At 36.7% G+C, this 16,804-nt stretch overlaps 1 protein-coding gene across 1 annotated transcript in view; it reads left to right on the top strand.

Annotated features, from left to right (window-relative positions):
• Nucleotides 1-16,804, top strand: part of LOC100974207 (eyes shut homolog) — a 1,877,183-nt gene that overhangs the window by 1,828,045 nt on the left and 32,334 nt on the right. The window contains exon 39 of the mRNA XM_063605324.1: nt 7,519-7,693. Within this exon, the coding sequence (XP_063461394.1) occupies nt 7,519-7,693 (175 nt within the window). The remainder of the gene's footprint in view (nt 1-7,518; nt 7,694-16,804) is intronic.

Here is a 16,804-nt window from a genome sequence, read left to right as displayed (position 1 = left end):
TGCAAGGGGTCAGGGAATTCCCTTTCCTAGCAAAGGAAGCCATGACAGATGGTACCTGGAAACTCGGGACGCTCCCACCCTAATACTGCACTTTTCCAATGGTCTTAGCAAATGGCACCCCAGGAGATTATATCCCATGCCTGGCTAGGAGGGTCCCACGCCCACAGATCCTTGCTCACTGCTAGCACAGCAGTCCGAGATCAAACTGCAAGGCGGCAGCAAGGCTAAGGGAGGGGCGTCCACCATTGCTAAGGCTTGACTGGGTAAACAAAGTGGCTGGGAAGCTCCAAATGGGTGGAGCCCACCGCAGCTCAACGAGGCCTGCCTGCCTCTGTAGACTCCACCTCTGGGAGCTGAATAAAAGGCGGCAGAAACTTCTGCAGACTTAAACGTTTCTGTCTGACAGCTTTGAAGAGAGCAGTGGTTCTCCCAGCATGGAGTTTGAGAACTGAGAATGGACAGACTGTCTCCTCAAGTGGGTCCCTGACCCCCAAGTAGCCTAACTGGGAGGCACCTCCCAGTAGGGACCCTGACACCTCATACAACTGGGTGCCCCTCTGAGATGAAGCTTCCAGAGGAAGGGTCAGGCAGCAACATTTACTGTTCTGCAATATTTGCTGTTCTGCAGCCTCTGCTGGTGATACCTAGGCAAACAGGGTCTGGAGTAGACCTCCAGCAAACTCCAACAGACCTGCAGCTGAGGGTCCTGACTGATAGAAGGAAAACTAACAAACAGAAAGGAATAGCATCAACACCACAAAAAGGACATCCACACCAAAACCCCATCTGTACATCACCGTTATCAAAGACCAAAGGTAGATAAAACCACAAAGATGGGGAGAAACCAGAGCAGAAAAGCTGAAAATTCTAAAAATCAGAGTGCCTCTTCTCCTCCAAAGGATCGCAGCTCCTCGCCAGCACGGAAAAAAGCTGGACAGAGATGACTTTGACGAGTTGACAGAAGTAGGCTTCAGATTGGTAATAACAAACTTCTCCGAGATAAAGGAGGATGTTCGAACCCATCGCAAAGAAGCTTAAAACCTTGAAAAAAGATTAGATGAATGGCTAACTAGAATAAACAGTGTAGAGAAGACCTTAATTGACCTGATGGAGCTGAAAACCATGGCATGCGAACTATGTGATGCATCCACAAGCTTCAGTAGCTAATTCGATCAAGTGGAAGAAAGGGTACCAGTGATTGAAGATCAGATGAATGAAATGAAGCAAGAAGAGAAGTTTAGAGAAAAAAACAGTAAAAATAAATGAACAAAGCCTCCAAGAAATATGGCACTATGTGAAAAGACCAAATCTACATCAGATTGGTGTACCTGAAAGTGGCAGAGAGAATGGAACCAAGCTGGAAAACACTCTTCAGGATATTATCCAGGAGAACTTCCCCAACCCAGCAAGGCAGGCCAACATTCAAATTCACGAAATACAGAGAATGCCACAAAGATACTCCTCGAGAAGAGCAACCCCAAGACACATAATTGTCAGATTCACCAAGGTTCAAATGAAGGGAAAAATGTTAAGGGCAGCCAGAGAGAAAGGTCGGGTTACCCACAAAGGGAAGCCCATCAGACTAACAGCGGATCTCTCAGCAGAAACTCTACAAGTCAGAAGAGAGTGGGGGCCAATATTCAACATTCTTAAAGAAAGAATTTTCAACCCAGAATTTCATTTCCAGCCAAACTAAGCTTCATAAGTGAAGGACAAATAAAATCCTTTACAGACAAACAAATGCTGAGAGATTTTGTCACCAGCAGGCCTGCCTTACAAGAGATCCTGAAGGAAGCACTAAACATGGGAAGGAACAACCATTACCAGCCACTGCAAAAAACATGCCAAATTGTAAAGAACATCAATGCTAGGAAGCAACTGAATCAACTAATGAGCAAAATAACCAGGTAACATCATAATGAAAGGATCAAATTCACACATAACAATATTAACCTTAAATGTAAATGGGCTAAATGCCCCAATTAAAAGAAACAGACTGGCAAATTGAATAGAGTCAAGACCCATCAGTGTGCTGTATTCAGGAGACCCATCTCATGTGCAGAGACACACACAGGCTCAAAATAAAGAGAAGGAGGAAGATCTACCTGGCAAATGGAAAACAAAAAAAGCAGGGGTTGCAATCCTAGTCTCTGATAAAACAGACTTTAAACCAACAAAGATCAAAAGAGACAAAGAAGGCCATTACATAATGGTAAAGGGATCAATTCAACAAGAAGAGCTAACTATCCTAAATATATATGCACCCAATACAGGAGCACCCAGATTCATAAAGCAAGTCCTTAGAGACCTACAAAGAGACTTAGACTCCCACACAATAATAATGGGAGAATTTAACACCCCACTGTCAACATTAGACAGATCAATGAGACAGAAAGTTAACAAGGATATCCAGGAATTGAACTCAGCTCTGCACCAAGCTGACCTAACAGACATCTACAGAACTCTCCACCCCAAATCAACAGAAAATACATTCTTCTCAGCACCACGTCACACTTATTCCAAAATTGACCACACAGTTGGAAGTAAAGCACTCCTCAGCAAATGTGAAAGAACAGAAAGTATAACAAACTGTCTCTCAGACCACAGTACAATCAAATTAGTACTCAGGATTCAGAAACTCACTCAAAACTGCTCAACTACATGGAAACTGAACAACCTGCTCCTGAATGACTACTGGGTACATAACGAAATGAAGGCAGAAATAAAGATGTTCTTTGAAACCAACGAGAACAAAGACACAACATTCCAGAATCTCTGGGACACATTTAAACCAGTGTGTAGAGGGAAATTTATAGCACTAAATGCCAACAAGAGAAAGCAGGAAAGATCTAAAATTGACACCCTAACAACACAATTAAAAGAACTAGAGAAGCAAGAGCAAACACATTCAAACACTAGCAGAAGGCAATAAATAACTAAGATCAGAGCAGAACTGAAGGAGATAGAGACACAAAAAACCCTTCAAAAAAATCAATGAATCCAGAAGCTGGTTTTTTGAAAAGATCAACAAAATGGATAGACTGCTAGCAAGACTAATAAAGAAGAAAAGAGAGAAGAATCAAATAGATGCAATAAAAAATGATGAAGGCGATATCACCACCGATCCCACAGAAATACCAACTACCATCAGCGAATACTATAAACACCTCTACACAAATAAACTAGAAAAGTTAGAAGAAATGGATAAATTCCTGGACACATATATCCTCCCAAGACTAAAGCAGGAAGAAGTTGAATCCCTGAATAGACCAATAACAGGCTCTGAAATTGAGGCAATTATTAATAGCCTACCAACCCAAAAAAGTCCAGGACCAGACAGATTCACAGCTGAATTCCACCAGAGGTACAAAGAGGAGCTGGCACCATTCCTTCTGAAACTATTCCAATCAATAGAAAAAGAGGGACTCTTCCCTAATTCATTTTATGAGGGCAGCATCATCCTGATACCAAAGCCTGGCAGAGAAACAACACAAAAAGAGAATTTTAGACCAATATCCTTGATAAACATCAATGCAAAAATCCTCAATAAAATACTGGCAAACCGAATCCAGCAGCACATCAAAAAGCTTATCCACCATGATCAAGTTGGCTTCATCCCTGGGATGCAAGGCTAGTTCAACATACACAAATCAATAAATGTAATCCATCATATAAACAGAACCACAAACAAAAACCACATGATTATCTCAATAGATGCAGAAAAGGCTTTTAACAAAATTCAACAGTTCTTCATGATAAAAACTCTCAATAAACTAGGTATTGATGGGATGTATCTCAAAATAATAAGAGCTATTTATGACAAACCCACAGCCAATATCATACTGAATGGGCAAAAACTGAAAGGATCCCCTTCGAAAACTGGCACAAGATAGGGATGCCCTCTCTCACCACTCCCATTCAACATAGTGTTGGAAGTTCTGGCTAGGGCAATCAGGCAGGAGAAAGAAAGAAAGGGAATTCAATAAGGAAAAGAGGAAGTAAGATTATCCCTGTTTGCAGATGACATGATTGTATATTTAGAAAACCCCATTGTCTCAGCCCAAAATCTCCTTAAGCTGATAAGCAACTTCAGCAAAGTCTCAGGATACAAAATTAATGTGCAAAAATCACAAGCATTCCTATACACCAATAACAGACAGAGAGCCAAATCATGAGTGAACTCCCATTCACAATTGCTTCAAAGAGAGTAAAATACCTAGGAATCCAACTTACAAGGGATGTGAAGGACCTCTTCAAGGAGAACTACAAACCACTGCTCAATGAAATAAAAGAAGACACAAACAAATGGAAGAACATTCCATGCTCATGGACAGGAAGAATCAATATCATGAAAATGGCCATACTGCCCAAGGTAATTTATAGATTTAATGTCATTCCCATCAAGCTACCAATGACTTTCTTCACAAAATTGGAAAAAACTACTTTAAAGTTCATATGGAACCAAAAAAGAGCCCATATTGCCCAGACAATCCTAAGCAAAAAGGACAAACCTGGAGGCATCACGCTACGTGACTTCAAACTATACTACAAGGCTACAGTAACCAAAACAGCATGGTACTGCTACCAAAACAGAGATATAGACCAATGGAAAAGAACAGAGCCTTCAGAAATAATAGCACACATCTACAACCATCTGATCTTTGACAAATCTGATAAAAACAAGAAATTGGGAAAGGATTCCCTACTTAATAAATGGTTCTGGGAAAACTGGCTAGTCATATGTAGAAAGCTGAAACTGGATTCCTTCCTTACACCTTATACAAAAATTAATTCAAGATGGATTGAAGACTTAAATATTAGACCTAAAACCATAAAAACCCTAGAAGAAAATCTAGGCAATACCATTCAGGACATAGGCATAGGCAAAGACTTCATGTCTAAAACATCAAAAGCAATGGCAACAAAAGCCAAAATTGACAAATGGGATCTAATTAAACTAAAGAGCTTCTGCACAGCAAAAGAAACTACCATCAGAGTGAACAGGCAACCTACAGAATGTGAGAAAATTTTTGCAATCTACCCATCTGACAAAGGGCTAATATCCAGAATCTACAAATAACTTAAACAAATTTACAAGAAAAAATCAAACAACCCCATCAAAAACTGGGCAAAGGATATGAACAGACACTTCTCAAAAGAAGACATTTATGCAAGCAACAGACACATGAAACAATGCTCATCATCAGTGGCCATCAGAGAAATGCAAATCAAAACCATAATGAGATACCATCTCACATCAGTTAGAATGCTGATCATTAAAAAGTCAGGAAACAACAGGTGCTGGAGAGGATGTGGAGAAATAGGAACACTTTTACACTGTTGGCGGGACTGTAAACTAGTTCAACCATTGTGGAAGACAGTGAGTGGATTCCTCAAGGATCTAGAACTAGAAATACCATTTGACCCAGCGATCCCATTACTGGGCATATACCTAAAGGATGATAAAACATGCTGCTATAAAGACACATGCACACGTATGTTTATTGCAGCACTATTCACAATAGCAAAGACTTGGAACCAACCCAAATGTCCATCAATGATAGACTGGATTAAGAAAATGTGGCACATATACACCATGGAATACTATGCAGCCATAAAAAAGGATGAGTTCATGTCCTTTGTAGGGACATGGATGAAGCTGGAAACCATCATTCTGAGCATACTATCCCAAGGACAGAAAACCAAACACTGCATGTTCTCACTCATAGGTGGGAATTGAACAATGAGAACACTTGGACACAGGGTGGGGAACATCACACACTGGGGCCTGTCATGGGGTCGGGGGAGCGCGGAGGGATAGCATCAGGAGGAATACCTAATGTAAATGACGAGTTAATGGGTGCAGCACACCAACATGGCACATGTATACAATATAACAAACCTGCAAGGTATGCACATGTACCCTAGAACTTAAAGTATAACAATGACCAAAAAAAAAAAAAGTAAGCTTTTTATGCCTCAAAAAAAAAAGTTTTGAAAATAAAATTCAATCTTGCCTTTATTTTATCATTTTAAAGACCTTATTTCTGGTTGATGTTCCCATTTATTTGAAATAACTTTGCAAATAAACTATAAGTAACTGCTAAAGGAGCTGAGTAAAATTACAATACATTTCAGGATTTCAAACACTTTCATTTCAAATTTTTCACTGAACTGTCCTTTTTATTTACATATATTTATCCAATCTTGGGGTAGAAAAGTTATTTTTGTTTGGTTTTTTTTTTTTTGAAACAGACTCTCGCTCTGTTGCCCAGGCTGGAGTGCAGTGGCGCGATCTCAGCTCACTGCAAGCTCTGCCTCTGGAGTTCACACCATTCTCCTGCCTCAGCCTCCCGAGTAGCTGGGACTACAGGCACCTGCCACCACGCCCGGCTAATTGTATTTTTAATAGAGATGGGGTTTCACCATGTTAGCCAGGATGGTCTCAATCTCCTGACCTCGTGATCCACCCGCCTCGGTCTCCCAAAGTGCTGGGATTACAGGCATGAGCCACCGTTCCCGGCCGAGAAGTTCTTTCTAAAGATGTATAGAAAGGCAAAATCTCTGAAAGAAAAAAGAGAAAAATGTGACAACATAAATATAAACTTCTTTACCTAAAAAAAAAAAACTATCATAGCAAAATTGAGTGGTAAATATTAAACTGGAGAAAGTTTATTTACTGTATATTACAAATAGCTAATGTCCTCATTATATAAGGAGACTCTCTTTATATACTATAAATACAAATTATAATATAAATTATGAATGACCAATAAATTTGTTAAACGATTTTTGATACCCAACCAAAAACGGTAAAATAGTATTTTATTAGCTATCGCATGTAAAAATGAAATGGAATGGTAATCCCAGGCATGGTAGTGCCTGTGAAGAAAGGGGTATCCCAGTCTCCTGAGTCCAGTTGTGATCTATGGGGGACACTTAGGCATACTTCAAAGCATCTATATCTTTTCCCCTAGTAATTCTACTTCTAGAAATATGTACTAAAAAAAAATTTAAATGGACAAAGATATACACATAAGATATTCATTACAACTTTATTTCTAATAGCAAAAAGTATAAATAAGTCAATGGTATAATAATTATAGGTTTATTAAATATATTTTGATATAAGAAAATATGCCATCACTTAAAAATAGTTAATGCTACAAGAAAAAAGTTAATGTTATTTATGATGTTCAACTTTTTGGTATAATATTATATTTTCTACAGCTTAGTGTAGATTGCATTTTTGTTTAAAAGAAAATATGACTAAGCATAGAAAAAACACCACACACACACACACCAAAATGTTAATAGTTGTCTGCTGTGAAATGATATCATGAATGACTTTTAAAAAAAAATTTCTCTGCGCATTTCTGTATTCTTATATTTCTTTTAAAATTTACATGTATTACTTTATTTTGAAAAACTTCTACTTTAAAAATGAAAAATAACCTTCTTCTTGTTTTTTCTATTTCTTCTGTTTGTTAACACGAAGTGTTTTTGCATTTCTTCAAGGCTGTATTTTCACTCTTCAAGTTCGCACTGAGAAGGATGGCCATTTCAGAGGACTGGGAAATCCTGAGGGCCACCCAAATGCTGGACGCAGTGTTGGCCAGTGTCATGCTTCTCCCTGCAGTTTAATGAAATGTGGGAACGGTGGGACATGCATAGAGAGCGGAACTAGTGTTTAGTAAGTATGACGTTATTAGGAATGAAAGTAGCAGGTTGTTTGCACTCTAACTGGTACTCCACTCTGTCATTCCACTTGTACAAACTAGGAACACAAACAGATGCACATATTTAAAATGTTCTTATGTAGACTTGTTACATGATGGGAGGACAGGTGAAGGCAACTAAAAATAGGATCAGCACAGCATTTATGCCATCTTAGTTCTGTTAAACAATGACAGTGAATCACTACATCTCATTCCAGGCACCATGAAAAATATCACTTAAATCCATACTATTGAGAGAGTAGACAGAAATGTTAACCATACAAAGGCTTACATATTGGGATTTGCTTTCATATGTAGGTTTGAGCCCCTTTAGAAAGGGCAATAGTAAAGCTACACAATTTGACTTCTGAACTACTTTAGTATGAAACCAACGTGGACCCATTGAGTGAGAAGGAAAAAAGAAAGGAGAATGTTTTTATATTAATTACTCCTTTTGCTGAGCATCTCGTCTATGCAAAAGTAGTATATGAGGGGTTCTGGGAATATGCTAAAGAAAGTGGAAGTAAGCACTATGTCATTCAATTTCTTACACTCTAGCTACTCATAAATTTCTTATGTCTCATACATGTATAAGACAGCTAAAGAGAGATTTGTCAAAATGCTCCCCACAGGACACAGTGTTCACCAGGAACACCGGCTCCCTGCAAAGCAGCTGGGAAAGAGGAGTGTCAGAGTTTCTCCTGAAAGACAGAGTCTACCCTGAAGAAAGTATAGTTTTAAAAGACATGAGTGAATCTCTTACTCTCCCTGAACAAATCCCCTCCACCTCCTCACTAGAAAATGATCAAAAGCAAAGCTCAAACAACTGCTAGTCACAGTAAAATTTGTGGAGAAAAAAAATGTATAGTTTGACTCAACCCCTGGAATTCCTGAGGACAAAATGTAAGGCTTGGGATGCCACCATCACAGAGCAGTAACTTTTGGCATTAGCTTTACCACTATAATTTTATCATTACTTCTCTACAATTTTTAATGAAACCTTTAGATTGCTTTACAAAGTATGCACTCTAATTTGCTCTACAACTAAACTTAATTAGAAGCACATGTTTACTTCACTTTATCTAAAGAGCTGTAGTCATTCTTCAGGGGTTACTACTAAGTATTTTGGGGGTTTTTTATGTGATAATAAACAGGGATCTAGAAAGTTGCAATAGGAAAGCATATGAAGTTGAAGGTGAAGGTGGGGAATCCATCCCCACCCTACATTATTCCATGTGGACCAAACAGCCTAACAGTTTGAACCTAAGAGCCATATATATTTATCTTGGAATATATAGTGCCAAGTATAGATAGGTACTTAGAATCATTTGCAGATTATTTTGATTAATATAGAAATTTTATTGAGTTCCGATATTAAACGTTAATACCTTACAATTGCACAGGACTTTGTGTGTAACAAAGCATTTTTTAAAATATTATTTCCATTGCTCCTCACTAAAACCCTCTAAATTACTCAATGCCAGTATCCTAATTCCAATATTATAGGGGGAAAATAAGCCCCAGAGACTGTGAGTAATTCGAGAGGATGTATGAGCACCCTGTGAGTAGTACAGCAGGACCCAAAATCAGATCTTCCATTTCGTGGGTCAAGATTCTCTCCAGAATCTAAATAGCAAGAAATGAACTTAAAAACAGCAAATAATTTTAATGAGGTAACAAGAGTGTTAAGTCGCTCTTTATTTACTGGTTGTAACCTGTTCATTTCATCTTAATTTTAAAAAATAACGTTGAAATTATCTTCAGTTGGCACATTGTATTTTCTCCAAATTGAAAATACCTTTCTTTATAACACATATCCTGGGGATTTCACAGATTGCCGTGTGGGTGGAATGCAGTATCTCAAACATGAGGGCCTAAATTTGAGTAACAAATAGACAAGCAATAATGTACAGGGGGAAAGATACATCTGACAAATTTCCTTACAGGATTCTAAAAATTTTTCTTATCAAAATTGTGACCAGTTTTGGGATCCTCTTATTGACATAATTACAAAATAATTACTAACTATGAAGATATACTACAGAGCCAGAAGTAGCTCTTGTGACCATCATTTAATAACATTAAATTTACAGATCCCTGAACTTAAAACAAGTGAATTTTATGGTAAGTAAATTATACCTCAATAAAGCTGTTCAAAAATATTAAGTCTCCCATTCACAGACATTCAGATCCAGTGGCAGCAGCAGTTTAAAGAATTTTATTCCTTTTGACAGTTTTAAACAATTCTTTTCTAATCTCAATATAAGAATACCTCTTTTAAAGAAAAAAAATTGTGCTTTGTAATATACTTTTCAAAAGTGTTTAAGAAGTTTATTTCTGTACTTATCCTAGTTACAGATTCTTAATTTTATATGGCTCTAAACTTTATTTTTCAACTGAAGCAGGGTAATATTAAATTGAATTTCTAGGTAGCCTTATAGACAGCTCAAAGCTAAAGTTTAATCTTTTCCTGAAAAATAACTAACACACCTTATGAAATATTTGTTAAATGCTCAAGAGGCAAGTACCAACACAGAAGCACCAATTTTATGGTGTTTAGAATCAATTGTAAAAGGAAAACCTCAAAGCTGATCAAAGGGTCTTAACAACGAACAGTTTAATGTTATAAATTTAAAACAACCACTCAAAATGCTCCCTTTAGCTCCCTTCCTCTTAGCTGAGATGGGAGGCATTGTTTTGGTACATAAGGGAAAGTCTTATTCCAAGTAAGGAGAGAGATGGGGCCTGATAAGGTTTCCAGTGTGTTCAGGACCCTGGTGAAGTGATGAAAGCCCTTCTCTCCTGCTCGGAGTTCATCACCACACACAGATCCATCTGTGTTCTAATGGAATTTCTCAAATGTGAGTATCATAAGGCAGAGTTCATTTCAGGCCTTTATGCTCCTGGGATGAGTTCTGATGCAACAAAGAAATGTAAAACTATTTCTGTTCTTAGTAGCCAAGGATAAAAAAGAAAAAAGTTACATTAAAACAAAATTTTTAAGTAAAAAACAAAAAATGGGTTTAGTTCTTAGTTCTATGTGTGTATGTGCTTGGTAGGTGTCTTTTTCTTTTTTTTAGGTAAATAAAATGCTTTAATTAAATGGCTATTTGATTCCAAACTAAAAATGTTTAGTGAGAAGAAAGATATTTTACATTTTTGCCAATTTCTTCCACCATGTCTAGCTTAATAGGTGTTTTTAAGCAAGTTTTATTTAAGTGGTACTTTTTTCCTTTATTTTCTTAATTGACAAAAATTGGATATATTTATCATGTAGAACATGATGTTTCAAAATATATATACATTGTGGAATGGCTCAAATGAGCTAATTCACATATGCATTACCTCACATATTTATAATTTTTTCTGATTGGAATATTTAAAATCTACTCTCAGCAATTTTCAAAACACAAGACGTTGTTATTAACCATAGTCACCATGTTGTACAGTAACCTGTGACTGAGGACAATATGCAGATGTGTCCCTTTAAGAAAAACACAGTGTAGCCCTGTCATCGTGGCTCATGCCTGTAATCCCAGCACTTTGGGAGGCCGAGATGGGTGGATCACCTGAGGTCAGGAGTTCAAGACCAGCCTGGTCAACATGGCAAAACCCCATCTGTACTAAAAAATACAAAAATTAGCCAGTGTGGTGGTGGGTGCCTGTAATCCCAGCTACCTGGGAGGCTGAGGCAGGAGAATCACTTGAACCTGGGAGGCAGAAGGTGCAGAGAACTGAGATCGCACCACTGCACTCCAGCCTGGATGACAAGAGGGAAACTCCGTCTGAAAAAAAAAAGAAAAGCAGTGTAGGAAAAACAAAACTTACAAAAACAAGTTAGATGTTAAAATGAGTGGCACAGACAATAAGTACAATAGGAGTTGGAAGAATGTGGTTGTAAAAATGTAAAATGCATCAAAGATTAAGTTCATAAATGAGGCTTATTTACAACATAAATCTATCAGTGATCACAAAATCTCATTAATTCAGGATTTCCTAATTATTTTTTGTCTTAGAAATGCCTTTGAGCATCAGGTCAAAGCTAAAAATCCTTTCTCCTAAAAACTGAACATACTTGGAACACAAAAATGTGCTTATCATTTTAGAGGTTTACAAACCCCTAGAACCCAATAATAGATTCTCTAAGGTCTTCCAAAGTTCCCAAATTAAGCATCCTTTGCTCGGACTGTCTTCTTTTATATATTTTGTCCAACAATGCTTAATTCAGTCTTCTATTACTCCTCATCTGGACATGTAATTGTTTTCCAACTAGTGACCTGTTCCCTAAACACTCCTAACCTTAATCCAGGTTGAATCTTCCTAAAATCCTCTTTGCTCTTAATCATTTTCCTGCTCAAAATGTTTCCTGGCTTTCCACTGCCAATGCAGCAAAATGTAAATTTTTAATCTGTTGTCAAGCTATACATGACTGTTATCAACCTGCCTATTCCTGCTATTCTTTTTCTCTCTGCATAGCAATCAAATTAATTGTACTACTCTATCCCGCCTTCCAAGAAACCGCCTCTCCTTACCAAGCAATCAGCTGAGTTTCTTGTGAAGCTATGGCCAGCTTGGTAACTCATTACCTTGTACTGGTTCTCCTTTTTTCCTCCTCCCTTTGCTTTTCTCTCACTGTTGCTTCCTTGAGAGAGTACTCCTTACTTCCTTGGAATTGCCTTTAACTCTGTCTTTTAGAGATTCCAATTTGAGGTAGATAATTTTTCTCACCTATGAGGTTGGCAAAAAGCTAAAAATATGACTAATCTATTAGTGAGGCTGTAGAGAATCAGACACTATTATGTATTAGAGCAAACTAATTTCTCTATTTGTTAAAACAAGGACTGGAAACTGCTCAAATGTTCATCACTAGGTATCTTGTTGAAAAAGCTAAGGAATGTTTATATAATGGAGGACTTCACATACATAAAAAAAAGACCTTTTATATGTTGCTATGGAGTGATCCTCAGGACTTATTAAGTGAAAAAAATCAGGGTAAAGAAACATGTAAGAAAAGGGGATAATAGATATAGATAAACAGATATAAATACATAAATATAGATACACATACAAATATGCTCATATTTTTCTAAGAAAAAAATGCAAGATTACACACACACAATTTATAAATAGTTATCTATAGGGTAAGGGAGAAAACAAGAAGTAGTAAAAGGATAAAAGCTAGACTTTCTAACTATAATTTGCTTTATAGTTTTTATTTGGAACCAGGTAAAATGTTTCACACGGTCAATTAAAAATGAAAAAGACCAATTTTTAAATACTGAAGAAAAATTAGGAAATGAACTGTACTTCAAGTTGGTAGCATAACCAAGCAGAAAAGATTTAGTTCAATTGATTTTAAAACACAATATTTTGACTATACAGTGGATTATAGCCTAAAGACAAAAAGAACCATAAAGAGATTCTATTGCATCCTGTAGTCTTGATGTTAGTGGTAACATTGATATTGTTATTTTAAAACTATATATAAAAATACCCAAATAGCATTATATTTATATAACACATAAATATATATAAACCAAATGAACAATTATATTAACATTAATCATTAGGAACTAGAATTTTCAGCATGAAAGAGATCTAGGCATAAAATCAAAGAAGTAAAAATCATTCTAATCCTTAATATGAACTGGAATTAATGTATGAACTCATTACTTAACTTTCTACTCAGGAGGCTGAGGAGGGAGAATCACTTGAACCCGGGAGGCAGAGGCTGCAGTGAGCCAAGATTGTGCCATTGCACTCCAGCCTGGGCAACAGAGCAAGACTCCACCTCAAAAAAAAAAAATCTTTCTTTTTTTTTAAAAAATTTCCCAGCTATATCTGCTAAAAAGATTTAGAAACAATAACTCAGTATCAATGAACACTTCTAGTGCCAAAATTGTCATCTCCAAATACCATTTTCCACTAAAATGAACCAAGACTTCTTGGAGAATTGTACACTCAGCTCTAGGACAGAAAATATATAAGCCTAGATATCTTTTTATGCCTAAAAGCAAGAATGTTAACAAAGACAACTATGGTTATATTAAAAGACAACAGGAGCCAACTTAAAGAGACTCCCACTGGCCAAAGATGAGACGTTTTCAGAAAATTATCTTTCCATAGTCAGAAAATATGGAAAACGTATTTGAAGAGTGTAGATTTTAAAATAAGCTCACATTTTTTGTTTCTTCATTATTTAAGTAGCTGGAAAATAAGAGTCAGAGGTAAGAATTCACTGTGGATTTTCATCAAGCCTCCCTACACTGTGGCTTAAGAGTAACCTCTTTTCTCTCGTGGTCTTTTTATAACTCAGATGTCAGTTACTTTCTACCAGACCCTTGACATCTACATAAATTGTGAAGATTCCAAAAGGAATGTTTATCTTCTAAAGTCATCTCTAGCTCACCAGTCTTTCACCCATACTGTCTATTCCATATCACAGATGCCTAAAAGCTAAATCAACTTCTTTAATTTCTATCAAATTAACAAAGCCATTTACATTTTTAGATCAGATTGTTTAGATTGGTGCAGGGGGTGGGGAGAGGTGACAATGTTGAAGGAAGAGGTTTATATCATGGCCACCTAAATAACTTCCAACTTGTCTTTTGGTCACCCCACCACTGCAGTAAATACATGGCAATTCCACTCCAGTTTTTGTCTTCTGTCCTTTGCTTTGCTTTTTTCCAACTGATCTGTAGGTTAAAACAAACCACAAGTCCCTCCTGGTCTCAGGCAGAGTAATTTATCATCTTATTTTGTAGTCCAGGCTCATGTTCATCCCAATGCAACCAGGGTCCACTATCTACTCCAAGCAGCTCATGTAGTTTCCCAAAGACAGTTCTCTCCTTAATAGGAATTCTGAGTGCAACTGTTAACATACTACAGTGTTCAAGCCCTTAAACCTGGAGAACTACAAAATAAGGCCTACAGACAACTGCCAGTATTTTCATTAGTATGTAAAGAGTCATTTCATCTCATCCTTCTTACACTCTGTGAGGTATCACCAAGGACCTAGGTGAGTATCTCACCAGCAAAGAAAGGAAGGCCATAGGGGAATGTCAGCAGGTGGAGTGATTATTATAGCAACCCGTCCTAGTAAACATGTCGAGTTTCAATATGCCATCACATTCCAGTGTACGATGAGGTTCATTTGTTTTAACACTTGATTGTATATTCTTCAAAGACTTCAAATTTTGAGCATGTCATTTAAAATCCAGCAAATTTTGGCAGGTAAAATGTTATACATCATATCACACTTACCTTATTCTCCCAACTTGTTACTCAAATGGAAATAAGCCATAAAGGAAAGCAATTTTATATGAATTAAGTCATCCACACAGGAGATGACCTGAGAAGATAATTCAGCTATGTTTTCCTTTTTCTTTAAAGAGCAGAGAAATAAGTTATATATGCAGAACTAGATTCCTTTAGGTCGTGTGATCGCCCATTGCTAAATTACATGCGTTTATTATATTATTCATTTGACTTTATCATCACACCACATAGATTTTGTGTCTGCGCTTTTGCTTATGCATAGAAAACCCACAAATCTATAACCAGAACTTTTTTACAGATCCAGCTCAAGGTAAATTTTCTCCAATAACTTTCATTCTCTGTTCTTATCTCAGCCTCAACATATACATAAGAATCTCTCTTGTCCAAAGCATCAAAATCCATATTTGATAGGTAAGCTGAAAAAGTAGGCTAAGCAGAGATTATATTTTTCTGTATTAGCTTCTCATCTGCAATCTGAGAGCTAATAATAGTATTTACTTTGTAGGTTTTATATGGTGATTAAACTTTGATTAAGTACTACATCAAAGTACTTAAAATGGTGCCTGGCACTAAGGTAAAGCCCTAAGAAACTGAATATTATATTTTATATATATCATATATTTCATACAAATACATTATTCTAAATAAAGTAGCAAGTCCTCAGGGTGGGGAACAAGACCATGTTTTCTATTTTGTACTCACCTTGGTAACGAAGTACAATGCTGCTCTATATTCCCTCTTTGGTAATGTTTAGTAAGTGAATGATATTTAACAAAAAACATTAAATCTTCTATTATCTCATTTTCAGTTAATTTTTTATATCCATGTTCATACTAAACTCTTACAGTCTTAGACTTGCCTAAGTACAAGAAAATTAAAATCTTCATGTTGAATTTCTATAGTAATGAGGAAAAATTAACCCATAGAAGTTCTAAGCTATAAAATTGACGGTCAGAACTAAACAATTTATCTGCAATTTAGGAATTCAAATCAGCTTCATTCTAAATGCACAGAAGTAAAATAATGAACTATATTAGTAAGAACATACTCTAATATTCATCTCTTGATTTACTATCATGAGGAGCTATTAATCACATTTCCAAAGTGTTTAACATTTTATTCTCTGCTATCATCTGTTTATGTTTGGAGACAGAAGAACCCACAAATTTTTCCTTGTACTGACAATTAAGGATATATAACATTTTTTGAATGGTCTTGAAATAAGAAAACAGTGCTCTGTATAATGTTAATGATTCCTCAGTATAATTTAAGTAGTCTTAGGTATTGTATGCCGGGTGCATGTGTCCCAGCTCTTTGCCTGCTAGTCTACTTAATTAAATCTGCCTTATGTCCTGAACTATCATCAAATTTATGAGCCATGTCCCTAGATGCTTATAGAAAAAAAAAAAGCTATTTTATCACCTACTCTTACCTTCAATGCAGTCTAGCTAAAAGTGGGTTTTTTTTCAACTTTTATTTTAGGTTCAGGGTGTCCATGTGCAGGTTTGTTACATAAGTGTGTGTTGCCGAGGTTTGGTGTACAAATAATTCCATCACCCAGATAGTGAGCATAGTACCCAATAGGTAGTTTTTCACCCCACGTTCCCTCCCACCTTCCTACATCAAGTAGTCCCCAGTGCCTATCGTTCCCATTTGTTTGTGCCCATATGTACTCATTGTTCAGCTCCTACTTATAAATGAGAATATGCAGTATTTGGTTTTCTGTTCCTATGTTAGTTTGCTTAAGATAATGGCCTCCAGCTGCATTCATGTTTCTTCAAAGGACATGATTTCATTTTTTCAATGGC

This window comes from Pan paniscus, chromosome 5 (assembly GCF_029289425.2).
Source record: "Pan paniscus chromosome 5, NHGRI_mPanPan1-v2.0_pri, whole genome shotgun sequence".
NCBI lineage: Eukaryota > Metazoa > Chordata > Mammalia > Primates > Hominidae > Pan > Pan paniscus.
The sequence above is the reverse complement of the archived record's forward strand: the minus strand, read 5'-3'. Positions and strand labels throughout refer to the sequence as shown.